The sequence below is a fragment of the Camelina sativa genome, chromosome 4 (genome assembly GCF_030686135.1).
Source record: "Camelina sativa cultivar CO46 ecotype springtype chromosome 4, ASM3068613v1".
Classification (NCBI taxonomy): domain Eukaryota; kingdom Viridiplantae; phylum Streptophyta; class Magnoliopsida; order Brassicales; family Brassicaceae; genus Camelina; species Camelina sativa.
The window spans coordinates 19,447,240-19,462,985 of NC_141883.1; the positions used below are offsets into that span (position 1 = coordinate 19,447,240).

The window sequence follows — 15,746 nt, forward strand, 5'->3', positions numbered from 1 at the left end:
TTTTATTATTGGTCAATCTAAATTTTTGAATTAATGGTAATATAATTAGTCAAACATAGACCCTGATTTTGCTTATGCAAGTAAGCTACTTGAATTTAACCGACTGGATTTGACTACAAAAGTACAAATTAAAAGGTTTAAACTTTCCAAAAACCAGATCAAACCAAAACCGAAATTTAGACCAAATTGTACAATAACCAAAACCCCTTACAAGTACTTTACTTTCGAATTCAAAAGAGAAAAAATTCATCCAAAAAGAGATAGTTTATATATTGTTACCATATAATATTGGATTCAAAATGTGTTATTTCAATGCATCTAATCTAATTATGGGATATAGAAATGAGAAAAGTTGGAACAGAATCCGAAACATATGGTAAGAAATTTTCATAACCGACCAAACAAATCGAAAAGATTCAGAACTGAACCGAGAAGAAAACCGTAAAGGTTTCAGCTTTACCAAAAATTTTGGGAGGAGTGAGAGTAAAAATGTACGAAGGAAGGAGAGGAGCCAAAGAAATTCAAATTGGCGCTCAAGCTTTTTTAACGTACCTTCCCAAATTCTTCCCCCCATTCTTTCTTTTGCGTTTTTAAAATCCCTCCAAAATTTTCCAACAAATTTCTCAAATTCTCAATCCCATCCATTGGTTCCGCCAATCATGTCAGATCTACCGCCGGAAAGATCCATTGTGCCGATTACTTCTTCTTCACCTGTTTACATGCCGGAATCTTCTTCTTATTTACAGTTACACCATTCTTATAGTCGGAAACAGAAGTCTTTGGGTCTTCTTTGTACCAAGTTTGTTCCTTTTTTTTTTTTTACAAAACCCATCAAGTTTTTTTTTTTTTTTTTTTTTGAGTTTGGTCTGATTTTTTAATTTGTTTCTCTCAGTTTCTTAGCTTTGTATAATCGAGATGGGATTGACACGATTGGGCTTGACGACGCTGCCTTCAAATTAGGTATTGCCCCACTTTGTGTGTGTGTTTTTGAATTTTTGAATTACATCTTTTAATTTGTTGTTGATTTTGGGGTTTGTTTCAGGAGTCGAGAGACGACGAATCTATGATATTGTTAATGTTCTCGAGAGTGTTGGGGTGAGATTTTAATTTTCTTAAATCTCTGTGTTGTTATGTTTTTGCTTAGAAAAGAGTTTGGTCTAATTTAGGTTTTAACAAGAAGAGCAAAGAATCAGTATACGTGGAAAGGGTTTGCCGCAATTCCAGCAGCTTTGAAGGAGCTTCAAGTGAGTTCTTATCTTCGTTTGTTTGTATTTGGATTCAATCTCAATTTTGTGTAAGTTGTGGCAATTTGATTTGCATATATACTCATAGGAAGTGTTCCTGATGCAGGAGGAGGCGGTTAAGGACACTTTTCACCGTTTCTATGTCAATGAGAATGTTAAAGTAAGTGACTTTGGATTTAGGTTTCTTTTGATCTACTTTTTGTCTTTCAGAGATTCTAATGCTTAAAGTTCCGTACTTTCAGGGATCTGATGATGAGGATGATGACGAAGAGTCTTCTCAGCCTCATTCTAGTAGCCAGACCGATAGTTCAAAACCTGGCTCTCTTCCCCAATCTTCAGATTCGCCAAAATTAGGTACTGCTTTTTATGTGTTGTACTTATCGTGTGTTTGGGGTTTAGTTCAATTGCAATTACGTTTACTGATGTGCCAAGTTCTAGGTTAGAATCATCAGCCTTCTTGTCATATATATAATAAAGTGGAACTGGACTTTTATGTCAAACGAACAGATATGAGTTGTGAGAAATAATAATGTGGATTCCTTGACATTTTTGTTGGTTGGTTATGTGTGATAGATAACCGACGAGAGAAATCTTTAGGACTGCTTACGCAGAACTTTATCAAGCTCTTTATTTGCTCTGAAGTAAGTGAGAAAGTTCAATGATTTCAATTTATCAACTAAAAGTGTTTTGCACCAATGTTACTAAATATTTTGTTTTAAATGTGTTCAACTGTTTAGGCTAGGATCATCTCCCTTGACGAGGCTGCAAAATTACTGCTTGGTGATGCCCACAATACATCAATAATGCGAAGTAATTATCTTCATCTTGTGACTTTTGGACTACTCTTTTTTTGTTATGTTGCATACTCGCTTGAAACAAATTGATCTGTGTTTGATGACACATTAATTGCTTTTATGCAGCAAAAGTGAGGCGACTTTATGATATTGCGAATGTCTTGTCATCTATGAATCTCATCGAGAAGGTAAACCAAGAACTTTCATAGCTGCAGCGTTTACAAACCATCTATGTTATGTAGCTGTTAATTAGTCTAACTGCTATCTTCTATGGGGACAGACTCACACCTTAGATTCTCGAAAACCAGCTTTTAAGTGGTTGGGATACAATGGTGAACCTACTTTCACACTGAGCAGCGATTTGCTGCAAATGGAGTCGAGAAAAAGAGCTTTTGGAACTGATCTGACAAATGTCAATGTCAAAAGAAGTAAATCATCATCTTCGTCCCAAGATAATGCTACAGAGAGAAGGCTAAAGATGAAAAAACACTCAACAGCAGAGAGTTCTTATAATAAAAGCTTTGATGTTTATGAATCAAGACATGGATCAACAGGTTACCAGTTTGGTCCTTTTGCTCCAGGCACTGGTACATATCCAACAGCTGTTTTGGAGGACAACTCTAGGAGAGCTTTTGATGTTGAGAATCTGGTTTCGGATCACCATCCCTCTTACCAAAACCAAGGTGCATGTTTATTCACACATCCATTTGATAGTTTTCTATAAAACGAACACAATGAAATTAACTCTGTTCTTAACCAATTTCAGTTTTGAAAGACTTATTTTCCCATTACATGGATGCTTGGAACACATGGTACAGCGAAGTCATCCAGAAGAATCCATTGCCTAATGCATCACAGCACCGTTAGATCTTTATCTTCTTCTTCTTCTTCTCTTACCTTTGAACATCATCATTCGTATAGAGCTTCAAGAGTCGTTTCTTTTGATCACTGTGGTTTAGTTTCTCCACACAATTGTAACTGCAAGAATCCGATATTAATTCACAGATTGCATACCCTCTTTGCCTTCTGAAGTTACTGCTCATCTCTTGCTTGATTATGATGCCAGTTTTTCAAAGATGTATGGTATATCGTTTTAAAAGAAACAAAAATAAATATCACATCTCATCTTATTTTCCATTTTTGTAGAATTTATTAAAGTAGCAATTCCATTTCTCAAGGGTCTCTTGCTTTTATTGGTATAATACACTCATTAGTACATGTTCTAAGGAAATAATAGGAAGTAGTGTTTGTCTCAGAGCTTGGAAGGAGGTTTGTACCATCCCCATGGTTCATCAGAGATATACTGAGTCACCTGCTTCACACTCAAGTAGTTCTCAAGTCCCCTGCAATGAAGCAAATATGTTTCAATTTCAACACCAAGTCAAAAATATAACCAAATTTTGTAACTAACAAGGTTTAAGTGACTATGGATACAATTCCATCTAATTGCAGAGGGAGCTATTGTTTTGAATGTTCTGGTAATCTTTTCACATTTATAGCAAAAGAAAGAGACTTACCATTCTCCTAATTCACGGCCAAATCCACTGCGTTTGGTTCCACCCCACGGAGCTTGGCAGAAGCATGGCTGAGAGCAGTTGACCCATACTATTCCCGCCTGGAAAGCCTGAAAACGCAATGATTACGATTTAACTTAAGAGATGAAGTTTAATCATGAGATCCGTGCAGTTACTGATTCTTATTTTTGATAGTAAATACACACCTTACTAACACGATCACACCGCTCCAGATCATTTGATAATACTGCACCGGCTAATCCATATCTGCAAAATACAAATAAAGTCAGGCATAAGATTTAATACATCATCAGTGAAGTTCTACTTCAAGATAAGTAGAAAAATCTAAACTCACTGAGAGTCATTTGCCAGCTGGATTGCCTCATCCTCGGTGGAGAATGTTTTGACACACAGAGCAGGACCAAAGACTTCCTCTCTCCAGATTTCCATTGAAGTAGTCACATTTGAAATAATTGCAGGTTTAACAAAGTATCCTTTCTTCAAATGCTTCAGAACATAAACAAAAAAAACATTGTAAATGCTACGGGCTCTAGATAGTACTTGGACATACATTGAAGGTTAGTCTATATCTGTAATGTACCTCGGGACGAACTCCTCCACAAAGGACAGTTGCACCTTCATTCCTAGCGTTTGAGACAAACTTCAGAACTCTCTCGTACTGCATAGGATTAAGATGTAAGGCTCGCCTAGAGTCTAAATTGTTTTCGTGATTAACCCAAATTGACAGATAAGAGGGTTTTTGGAGGATTAAGGTGTTGATTCTTGAGAATTTCAATTTTGTTCAGCAATATTACCTGTCCTTTGCTGACAACAGGACCAAGCCTACAGCCTTCTTCGAAAGGATCTGAAATCTTAATGTTCTTTGTCCACTTTACCAGCTTGTCCAAAAATTCATCAGCAATCCTTTCCTGACATTTCCCCAGATTTTGTTTAATGAAAATAACAGTACACAAAACGTATAGTAAAGCTTCTCTGTCCTACTTATATCAGGGGTTTCCAAGGTCCTATGATCACTGATACTAATCCGCAATTTATCATTTCTGATGACCAGTCTTACAATTAAACATAGACTGAAACTGTTTACCTTTGCATTGGTGGTTTCATGTAAAGGAGACGTTAAACTTTTTACTTTGTTTTATGACTAGAGTAGACTACATAATTATAATTTAATTTCCAAAGCAAAACTTCAATTATATAATATATAGCTTCTCTAGAGAGCAGTTTTGGCTGTGATAAAGGATAACATGTATCATGTTCAGTTCGGTGGAGAAATTAAGATCCGAGACTATTGCAGATTATTGCTCACTTACATGCACGAGAAGTCGAGATGTGGCACTGCAAATCTGCCCATTCGTCCAGAAACAGCCAAACATAGTCCATTCCACAGCTGTTTAGAACAGAAGTGTAGTCACTAATCAAACCAATAGTTTAGAATACATATAGCTATGATTTACTTCTCATTTTTTAAACTCTCTGACTTCAAAAAGTGTTGCACTAGTTGTAAAACAGTTATTTTTCTTTTTAATATAATTTAACATTTATTCAAAAAAAAAAAAAAGAATACATATAGCATGGTTTTCTTAAGGTTCCAAAAGTACCCACCTTTATCAATATCAACATCATCAAAGACAACGATAGGGCTTTTCCCCCCAAGCTCCAAGGAAACAGGCTGTGGAATGAAAAATACAAGAATCATGCACATACCCCGAAAATTCATAGGTCAAGATAAACAAATCCCAGATAGATACTAGTTCCAAAGGAAAGCAACAAGGACACTTGGACTTACCTTAACCAATTTGGCAGCGGAAGTCATAATGCTGCTTCCGGTTGTTGTGCTTCCAGTGAATACAATCTGGTAAAGGTTAAAATATCAATACTTCAACTAACCTAGAAAAAGCAAGAATAACTGCTCTATCTACAATTGTTTGACTTCCAGGATACTGGTAAGGATAAAACTGACTATAATCAGACCTTGTCAACATGTGGATGCGATGCCAGTGGAGCACCTGCTTCAGTTCCTAAACCAGTCAGAACATTAAGAACACCAGGTGGCAGACCCACCTCGCGGCAAATATCAGCGAGCTCCAAACATGTCCTTAAGTAAAACCGGATCAGATTGGCGAGTTCATGAACTAAGAGTTGAACTGGTTAGATATGATGTCAACAAATATCAAATACGTACAGGGAGGCCAACTCTGAAGGTTTTAGTATTGCCGTGCACCCAGCAGCAAGTGAAGGAGCTACCTTCCAGACAGCCATCAGTAACGGATAATTCCTTCAACACAAATATAAATTATTAGCTGCCTGATACGTGGTAGTGTTTCTAACATACGGTCTGTCTAAAAGGGAAGAAAGAATACTTGACAATTCAATGTGATCTAAATATGTAAAGCTAACTCCGCTAACTCGACAAAGAAAAATTATATACAATGATTTGAGGGACTCGGTTAGATTCAAAAATGTCACCATAAATGTAGTTTTAGGAACATGGTCAACGAAAAATACCATGGAGTAATCAGCCCAACCACACCAATAGGTTCCTTGAGAACATAACCCTTAAAAGTATCCATCGGAAGAGAAAGAGGGGCCTTCTGCTTTGCATCCAAGCCTTCAGCAAGGTCAGCATAATAGTCAAAACATCCAGCAACATCATCCTGCAAAGGGTTACAAGCAACCACCGTATGACATTTGAATCACAAAAAAATTCCCAAATGTACACAACAGCAAAGTGTGAGAGAATACCATGTCCCATGCCGCTTCATCTAAAGGTTTACCGCAATCAATAGCCTCAAGATTAGCTAGTTCAGACTTTCTCTCAATTACCTGGATATGGATATTTGCATATGACAACAAAAACAGCTAAGAGAGAATTGAAACACAGATATTCATTAAGTCATTGTTAACCTTGGCAGCAATAGCACGCAAGTATTTGGCACGAACAGCCCCAGTTGCTCTAGCCCAATCCTTTCCGTTGTTACTAGTAAATGCTTTCCTAGCAGCTTCCACAGCGAGCTCCACATCTTCAGAAGTTGCAGCTGGAATATAACCTAGAAACAACCACCAATCTCAGTTTAAGAAACTTAACCTACATATAAAATTCCATAGATCTAACGCAATAAACAAGTTCCGATCTAGTTCATAAACAAGAAAAACACGAAGCGAGCTGTCACAGAAGAAATCATGATCATTTCACGTTATGAATTAGCGAACCTAAAGTAAAATCGGGAAATGCATAGTTCCGATATCGATGGATTGAATCGAAAACTCGGATTGATCCAGTTCAAAAAAGTGAGCAAAACAAACCAAAAAAAAAAGTACCGATGATGTCTTCGGTAGCGGGATTGACAACAGGGAGAGTATTACGGCGAACGGGCTCAGTCCATTGACCGCCGATGAAGAGTTGGCGTCTCGGCACCGTGATCGCCATTATTGTTACTCTGCTGCTACTAGAGAGGTCGTGAAAGAAAGAAGAAAAGTAATGATGGATCGTTGGACTGAATTGCCTTTTTTTTTTCAGTTTTTGTTCTATATAAGATGATTTTATCTGACACATGTCTTTTTTTTTTTTTTTTTTTTTCAGATTTTATCTGACACATGTTCTCTTATAATAATTATAAAATTGTTTTATTTAATAAAATTGATGAAAGAATTGTATTGTTAAGACTTAAGATTGTAAATTAATTTTAGGCTTTGAATAGTTATTGTGGTCAGGCGGCCAAATCCGTCTGCGGTCTGGATCGTTCTATTTTTGGGATGGAGTACAGACCGCTGCGGACCAACTCTATTTGTATGTAAAAGCGGTCCGCAGTTGGTCCGCAGCGGTCTTGTCTTTGCTTTATTTGGACCGTACCACTGCGAACTACATTTGCTGAATGGTAAATAAAAAGCGGTCCAGTCGGCAGATGCATTTGTCCGTCCCAACCGCTGCAACCATTCACACCCTTAAAGTTTTCAAAGTTTTAACTATTTCCTTCAGTAATTTTTGTTAAATTGCAGTTAACATTTTCGTATTTATATAAATGTTTATTAATGTAATAATAAAAGTTTATCTCAATTCGAGGTTGCTTAAAAGTCTTTTTAGCGTTGCTAAAAAAAAATTAATATTGTAATAATCATGCTTTGTTTCTTTGTCCACCGGCGCGTCAGATTTGGGCATTATCTCAGGTACTAGTCGGACCACACTCCTTTCCAATGGAGTCCGTGTATACCAATGTGGATTATTTTTTGGGTACTAGGAGTCTGACCACCCATGTGTCAGTTTTCCCTTGAATTTTATGGTATATATGGAAAGCGCGAAACGCACGGGTTTTTGAGAATGTGGATGAACAGCCAGAGAATGTGGATGAACGGCCAGAGCAAGTGATTCGGGCAACAGAAGGCGAGGCGTTAGCATGGCAGAAGGCTCAGGAAGAAGGGGAGGATGATATTTCCACATGCCACCCTTTGGACCCCACCGCTCGGATGAGAGTGGCTGCCGTCTCACTTCCAACTTGTTTCTTAGGCTATTGGTGCTTCATTGATGGATCTTGGAAAGCGGGTGATTCGTTTACCGGCGTAGGATGGTTCTGTTCCTAGCTTCAGGATCCGACGCCAAATATGGGTGCTATTAATTTCCGACAGAGTCTTTCCCCCTTGCATGCCGAGGTCGAAGCTTTCATGTGGGTTATGCGGTGTATGATCGGGCATGACTACCGTGACGTGGCTTTCTACTCAGACTGTTCAAACTTGGTGAAGATGGTGTCTTCGCCACATGACTAGCCGGCGTTCTCGACATACCTCGACGATATCAAGATAGACAGGGAAGAATTTTTTTCTTTTTCCTTATCTTTTGTTTCTAGAAATGCAAATGTAAAAGCGGATCGTTTGGCACGCCATGCGCGTACATCTCCGCATAGTATTATGTATGTAAATAATATTCTCTCCTATTGGCTCATTTGAGCTAATCTATTGTTGACAAAAAAAAAATCTATTGAGAAACTGACAAGTGTAGAAATAAACTGAGCAACAATTCTTTCTAAACACTTTAAGCATCCTTCTCTTCCATTCTCTCTTCTTTTTATATTATTTTATTAATTTTTAATAAAAAATATTTGGGAAAGTAACTACCAATGAAGATGATCTTATATCCATTTAGCTATTAAGTATGTTCTAATAAATAATTTATTTAAATGATGAAATAAGTATATAGATTGTGAGATAAATTTATAGAGCAGTTATATAAGCTATGATTAATATATACGAATCCAATAATTCAAGAGGTTGTGCTACAAGTAGTTTGCGTCCCTAAATAATACGTCTGAGAGGTGACAGTGGCACTCTTAATTATGGGAGCCTTTTGGCTCGTATTGTCCACAATCCGGCACCACACCTCCACCGACCACCACCATAGTGCTTTGACCGTCCAAAATCCAATATTGGTGCCTAGCAAGTGGCAAGTAGCAAGTAGCAAACACCATAGTGTTTTTGGCCTTCCTATCCCAAGCAAAAAATGATCGTAATGAAAATACATACAGTATTTATCAATTTTCTTTCGAACTTGATATGCTTATATCTATTTTTCACCGCTTAAAAAAAAAATTCCGATATTTCATTATTGATTTCAAGTTTTGGGCTTTTAAGTTTTTAAAAAAATTATTTTACTTATGCAAATTGTTGTAATAACCAAAAAAACACATAACCTTGTTAACTGTTATTTTTTATTCTGGTAGTTTAAATTCATTTTATGGATTGTAAACAATGTGTATGATACTTTCTGATTTAAGGTTTACAAAGATTTTGGGTTTGCTCATTATGAGCAAATTTTATCTGGTCTAGTTTCTACCTTTCCAAGGTAATCTATTTTGACAATTAAAAAAATTGATATTGAAAACCAACACAAAACCACTTTTAAGTGGAATTAAATCTCTAGTCTTCATAAAGTTTAAGTTTATTAAAAGTCTTGCCAATATAATCAAACTATACAGATTTTTCTCTCTTCCTTCTTTTGTTAATCGAATTAAAATAAAAGGTATGTTCTACCCAAGAAAAAAAAGGTATATAAAATTCTCCAATCTTCACAAATCAAACAATTGATCACCTCATTTCCACGGAACCATAAAATATATAACACACCAATCCAAATCAATTTTTTCATAAGTCTTTAAATACCTCCGATCATTAAGAAGAAAATAAGAATCAAGACATATTATTTTATTGTTACAAAAAAAAAAAAGATACGAATCAATTCTTAGTGGTGGTTTTGGTATACTTGTCTTTAACCCAATTAAAACCCAAAGACGTTCCTATCTTAACCTTCTTCAACCCCGAACTCGCAACCGCTTTAGTCTTCTCTAATCCAGCCCCCACTTTCTCTTTGTATTTCCCCGACGGACCTCCGCCGCCGTCCGTTGTTTTTCCCGACGATTGATTGTTGTTGTCCCACTGATCGGCCCAAGAATTTTTCTCCATATTGTATGAAAGAGAGAGAGAGAGAGAGGAAAAAAGATTTGATTAGGTGAGAGTGAGACAATGTATTTGTTTAATTAAATCGTGATTAGTAACAAAGCCACACGTTTTATAGGGTTTGGTTTGATAGAGAAGTAATTTTAATGTTTATAAATTAGTTAACAAATTAAAAGCTAATCTTTGACCAAAAATAAAGATAATAGCTAATCTTAATTATTGGTGACGTTGGTGTACATTAAATTAAAAGTACCATAGAAGAAGTAAATCTTCTCTATTTAGATTTCGTGTATATGTAATTATCTTTTCCTAAGTAATTTATTTAATTAATGCAATTCTTGTGTTGGTATCTTTTGATTGTTTGACTTTCTAGAGTCTATTCCTCTTTAGAATTTAGTTTTGACTTCTTCTGTAAATGCAGTAAATCCCTTTTTCTACAAATTTGTTTCCTGATTAGCAAAAACCCAACTTTATCTACACGTCACTAATTAGGGGGCTGGTTAAGTAAAAACTGTGGGCCTCTCATCAAACATCCCCATTATGGGTTTCCATTCACATATTTGCTAGTTGCTACTACAGTATATGGGTTTCAATTTGATAGTTTTACATGGATAGTTATGGTTAATCAGGCAAACCAGGCCTGGTCTAGTTCGGTGCAAAATCTGCAAGGTCGACGAATTTTTTGTCCGGTCCCCATATCAATCAATATGTTATAACAAAGCTATTCAAATGCAAAGATTAATACCGAATAAATTTTACATCTAAGTAAAGAAGTGTAACAATTACATCAACCAAAACATTAGAAGATAGCTTGAACACTTCAAAATTAGATAGTGATAACATATTGAATTAAAAGAAGATAAAAAAAGTTTCAATATTTTTAGTAGACTTATATGTAGATAACAATATAAAGAAAAAACCATTAGGTTAATGTGAGTTGCAAAAGTATGGCTATTAATTAGTAAGGGTGTAATTATATTCGAGGATCTGAGAACTGACCTGAAATCCATTCCAATCCGTTTCGTAAACTTGGATATTCACATGACTGAATCCAGATTTAGATACTCTAATCTAGGATTTGTATTCTCATTTAAGTTCTTGATATCAAAATCCGAAAACTTTAATTATATTATATAAATAAATTTTAACATAAAATGAGATTAAAATATATTTTCATTATTTGTATGATATCATATTTTACATTTTTAATTTTTCATCATTTTAATATTTTAATAAAAAATTTATTTTCATTATTTTTACAGATCTGAATATTTACTGTATTCCGAAAGACATAGATATGAATAGTTAAAAATCAGATCTAGATATTTTCCAAAAGTATATATATTTCCTAAACGTACTAAAATCCATTTTGTTCAATGAATAAAATGGATAATTTTGTCATTATTGATGTTTATTAGACAAAACTTATGATGTTATATTTTTTTTTCAGCCTTGATGATGTTATATTTCTCTTGTATCTTACCCGTTGTTAGTATATAAGACATTACATGCCTTTAGTTAGTTTTAAAATTATCATTTTTTGATAAGTTGTGCATTGTGTTTGACTGCTTGTGCAATATGAAATGATTCACTGTTGAAGTTTTAGTTTTCTGTTAAATAAAACATTTGGCAAGACAGGTCAAATTAACTGGTATAGACACTAAACAACTTTTAGTCACTCTTTTAAAGGTATTGTCTACAATAACTTTTCTAGTCTCACTCTTCTAAGGTACTATTATATAAATATAAATATATAATTGATAACTAGTCATTATATAAATATAAATATAAATATAAATGTTTTTGGAGTTTTTGGAAGTGTGTAAGTTGCCTTATCTTGTTTGGGCTTAATCTTAGGTGATTTCGTTGTCTTCACTTTTTTGTATTCAAGAGATGTAATCTGTTAAGTTGTAATATAAATTCAGATGACAAAAAAAAAACTAGTCATTTTCACGTCATTATTTTTTTTTGTTTTTTTAACTTTTCTCTCTTCAAATTTTGATTCTCTTAAACCGGAACCCAAAATGAAACCTGATGGCCTATATTAATATTATACAAGAAGGACAAATTATAAACCAAAAAGTGCCTATATTATCAATTGATTTTACCGGAAGCAAGCTGATTCTTTAAGCAAAACGACAAGGGAGCACACACGATAAACGGAATAATAGGCCATACAAGGTTTAAAGCAAAAAATATATAAGTTATGTTTAATTATGCAAAAGTTTGTGTTTAATTTTAATTATGGTGATTCAAAATATCAATTCGAGCATCACATTAGTTGTACCGTGTGGATATACAATCGTATAATTTAAGTATGTTGTGTAAAAGTTAAACTGAGAAATCAATGACAAAAACATTTATTTGATCTTCGATGCTTGAGTGCAGAGACAAAACCGACAAAAACAAACAAGAGCAATAAAATGCTGAAAAAATATACTGTGCATTATTTTCAAATATTAGATAGACGAGAAAACTATGAGAAATGCATTTATGTTCGTACACATTTCATCGTCACCTTAGCCATCATAACTTTTTGGACTGTACAGTACACCAAGAGACACAATCATTTGTATGCAAGGAATGATCTACTATATTGATAAGATATATTATATATGCATATGACATGAACATGCTTCATCTTCTTAGTTTTTTTAAGAAACATGTGCTCGTGTATAATTGTGTTTACACGCATCATTAACGACAACTCCACGAATTCATTCACACACATACTTATATATTCTTAATGAATCGCTTTTGTTCTAATAGTATGTATGTAAATATCGTGTTAATTTTATTGATCCAATCATCCAAGCAATTACTACATGGTAACACATCTTCTAAAATAATAACCATTATATATGGAATATAATTTCTTGAGTAGAATTATTCGGAAAAAGAACATAGGGATATATAGTGATACATGTAGATTCAGAAATCTAAATTAGTTAAACAAAAACAGCAATCGAAAAAGAGATTCGGAAGACAAAAGAAGAAGTAAATAGAAATACAAAAGGTAGTCAAAAGAAAAGGAAACACAAAAAAAAAGACAAGAAAGAGATAATTAAAAAACACACTTGATTTGGTGATTTTCAAGATGAAGATCGCTTTGAAGCAGCGAAGGATCGGACCGAGACGCTTGATTCCCCTTTTGGTTCTCGTACGCACACGTGGATGAAGATACAAACATAAGATGATGATCAAGAACGGATCTAAATGAAAAAGTAGAGAGAGATAAGGTGAACCCTAATCTTAAAATCTTGATGATGATAAGAATCAACTACTTCATCTTCTTTTTCTTGGGATTCTTGATCTTTGGTTTGTGTGTTGATGTCTTCTTCTTGGGTATTGGGACTTGGGAGGTGAAGAGAAAGAAGAAGAAGAAGAAGACGACGAAGATGAACATGAATTACCATCATCACTATCATCATGATAAAGTGAAGGTAGAGAGAGAGAGAGAGAGAAGTGAGGTTGTAATGATGATGAGGGATGAAGGGAAGTCAGAGGTAGGGGAGGAAAATTATCATTACTACTTTGAACAAAATGTTTTCTAGCTTCTCTTTTTTTTTTTGGTGGGCTTCGAAATATCGTAACCCTATCTTATGCCCTTGAGCCTTTCTCTCTCTAGATTTATGAGCAGAGGGATAGAGAGACAGAAATGCCTTTGCGACATAGGGGTACAACTTTTTTCAATTGCCTATTTAATGTTCCATGAGGAAAAAGTAAAAGTATTAATATCTAGTTTTATTTTATTTTTACATATTCTCTAACATTTACCTTTTCTTTTAGGGTCTATCCATAGTTGTACATATACTTTTATTTATCACATATTTGGATTAATTTCATGCAAAAAAATGATTTCAGTTTGATGTCCAAAAAAAAAAAAAAATCATAGTTAGCATATTTTTAATAAACGAGGTTTATACTTTATCTATCATTTCAAAACTTTAATTTCGATTTTGCAACCAATTACGTTTAAGTAATAACTTATATACATTATTATTATTTTTTTATAATAATTTTATACTTGCGTCGTCTATTTATTTTGTTGTTGTTGTGGTTCTTGCATTCCTTAAATAAGCGAACTTGATCGAATTGAGCTTAATAATCTATGTAAACATATAATATATTCCATATGTGGAAATATAGGTTCAAATTCCACTATATTCATAACTAACATGTTGGCTCTAAGAAATCTTCGTGACAGTGCAAATCTCTTTGACCTGCCACTGTCTGCGCGTAGTATGTCTTAAGTAACAAAATAGTCCCTGGCTTTAGACACCTTCATGGATTAGTGTAGAATTTAGTCTAAGATCTATGATGCATGGTTATAGAAGAAAAAAAATAATCAAGACATCTAACCAACAAAATCGTGTTACGTACCATAAATATAAATCTTAAAAAGAATATATTTATATTTTTTCTTGATGTTATGGAATCTTGGAAACTTTCTACTCTGAAGTGTGGAGTAACACAAATCCTCCAGTCTCCAATATTTACGAGCCAGAGCTTGTGCTAAATGTTTGGTTTCAAAATGAAGCAGATAGTTTGGTCTTTTTACAAAATTTACACTCAACGCAACGTATTTTGTTTTTTTTTTCTTTTCCAAATCGATGTTTCCTTTTATTTTTTTCAATGTACGTACAATTGATGTTTGCTCATATTAGTCCAAGGGATCACCAATGTGTGTTATTTACTTATTTGTAAGTTACATATAAATTAAAAAGTAACGAAAGAAAAAGTTAAAGGATGGATCAAACTTTTTGATCGATCGGGCTTATTCTAAAAGCACATGGATATTCTTTCCATATGCAAAAACATTATGTCGAATGTCCATTAACTAACTTTTTCAGTTCAATCTCACTGCTTTATTTTCCTACTTTTAATTGATTAATATCGATAATATTCTATGTTAAAGGTTTCTTTCCACCAAACTTGACATGTCGTCGTAGAATTTCTAAGTTGTAATTACAACAAATATGCTAAATTGCCACTGCGTCAAATCGTATTAAGATCTATAGCTAAATTTATTGTTTTGTTCGAGTTTTACAATTTACAGTAAGAGTAGGCTGTAGACTGATGTAGTCCTCAGTCTAGTGCACGCCAGTTTCAATTGGCTATTATTCTCTAGGTGGTTATAATTTTTACTATATTTTTTTTACTAAAATTTGTAAGCTACTAACATAATCTTTGTTAGTTTTACTGTTGTATCAGTATTAATCTCAAACAACAATTACTATGTTACAATAAAATGTACATTTAAACTCTGAACAAGTTATTTTAATTGGCTCAAACTCCGTAACTCACTCAAACTAGTTAATAGTTGATGAGTCTATGTTAACAGTCAATTAGTTTAAATGTTTCAGTTTATTGAGCTACTAGAATGATTTGGTCCAACTAGAAATGTACTCTTAGCCATGTCAACATCAATTAGGTGTGCAAACCAGATTTAGCAAGGTGTACACTCTAATCGAAAAACTAAAACTATATCATTCCGGGTATAGAAAAAAGGAATGAATCTTTTTTTTACTCAATACCGTACTCGTTCTGTTCCAAAAAAATTGATGTTTAGAATCTTTTACATATTTTAATAAAACAATAATTATTGAGTTTAAATATATTTTTCTTTGACTAAAGAGATATTATTTAATTTTAAACTAATAACAATTCAAAATTTTAAATATTTTCAATGATTACTTCTTAAAGTTTACAAAACATCAAATTTTGTGTAA

The 15,746-nt window shown here is 33.9% G+C and overlaps 3 protein-coding genes and 1 pseudogene across 3 annotated transcripts; 1 reads left to right on the plus strand and 3 right to left on the minus strand.

Annotated features, from left to right (window-relative positions):
- Nucleotides 1-252: 252 nt before the first annotated feature.
- Nucleotides 253-3,175, plus strand: LOC104780628 (E2F transcription factor-like E2FE). The gene is made up of 11 exons (XM_010505137.3): nt 253-799; nt 893-960; nt 1,043-1,095; nt 1,167-1,244; nt 1,351-1,404; nt 1,487-1,598; nt 1,818-1,885; nt 1,982-2,054; nt 2,165-2,226; nt 2,319-2,721; nt 2,805-3,175. The coding sequence occupies exons 1-11, from the start codon at nt 660-662 to the stop codon at nt 2,903-2,905; spliced, it is 1,212 nt and encodes a 403-aa protein (XP_010503439.1). The 5' UTR covers nt 253-659; the 3' UTR covers nt 2,906-3,175.
- Nucleotides 3,148-7,144, minus strand: LOC104780626 (aminoaldehyde dehydrogenase ALDH10A9, peroxisomal). Its single transcript, XM_010505136.3, has 15 exons — nt 6,892-7,144; nt 6,478-6,620; nt 6,316-6,396; nt 6,079-6,227; nt 5,756-5,848; nt 5,545-5,668; nt 5,360-5,425; nt 5,176-5,242; nt 4,884-4,960; nt 4,368-4,481; nt 4,154-4,231; nt 3,908-4,059; nt 3,759-3,819; nt 3,556-3,662; nt 3,148-3,381 (listed from the first exon to the last, which is right to left on the minus strand). Exons 1-15 carry the CDS (start codon nt 7,124-7,126, stop codon nt 3,291-3,293), a joined length of 1,638 nt encoding a protein of 545 aa, XP_010503438.2. The 5' UTR covers nt 7,127-7,144; the 3' UTR covers nt 3,148-3,290.
- Nucleotides 7,145-9,588: 2,444 nt separating this feature from the next.
- Nucleotides 9,589-10,106, minus strand: LOC109132681 (uncharacterized). The gene has a single exon (XM_019244689.2). The coding sequence runs from the start codon at nt 10,018-10,020 to the stop codon at nt 9,793-9,795; it is 228 nt and encodes a 75-aa protein (XP_019100234.1). The 5' UTR covers nt 10,021-10,106; the 3' UTR covers nt 9,589-9,792.
- A 2,768-nt stretch (nt 10,107-12,874) lies between these two features.
- Nucleotides 12,875-13,662, minus strand: LOC109132677 (uncharacterized; annotated as a pseudogene).
- Between the last annotated feature and the right edge of the window lie 2,084 nt (nt 13,663-15,746).

What these genes read in the sequence shown, in the direction of transcription:
- LOC104780628 (XM_010505137.3), top strand. Translation starts at nt 660, where the DNA reads ATGTCAGATCTACCGCCGGAAAGATCCATTGTGCCGATTACTTCTTCT. An exon ending in TTCAGATTCGCCAAAATTAG is followed by an intron (nt 1,599 to 1,817) that starts GTACTGCTTTTT and finishes TATGTGTGATAG; the next exon opens with ATAACCGACGAGAGAAATCT. An exon ending in TCCCTCTTACCAAAACCAAG is followed by an intron (nt 2,722 to 2,804) that starts GTGCATGTTTAT and finishes AACCAATTTCAG; the next exon opens with TTTTGAAAGACTTATTTTCC.
- LOC109132681 (XM_019244689.2), bottom strand. Translation starts at nt 10,020, where the DNA reads ATGGAGAAAAATTCTTGGGCCGATCAGTGGGACAACAACAATCAATCG.
- LOC104780626 (XM_010505136.3), bottom strand. Translation starts at nt 7,126, where the DNA reads ATGTGTCAGATAAAATCATCTTATATAGAACAAAAACTGAAAAAAAAA. An exon ending in CGCATCCACATGTTGACAAG is followed by an intron (nt 5,426 to 5,544) that starts GTCTGATTATAG and finishes AACCTTTACCAG; the next exon opens with ATTGTATTCACTGGAAGCAC. An exon ending in GGTGTGATCGTGTTAGTAAG is followed by an intron (nt 3,663 to 3,758) that starts GTGTGTATTTAC and finishes TTGCGTTTTCAG; the next exon opens with GCTTTCCAGGCGGGAATAGT.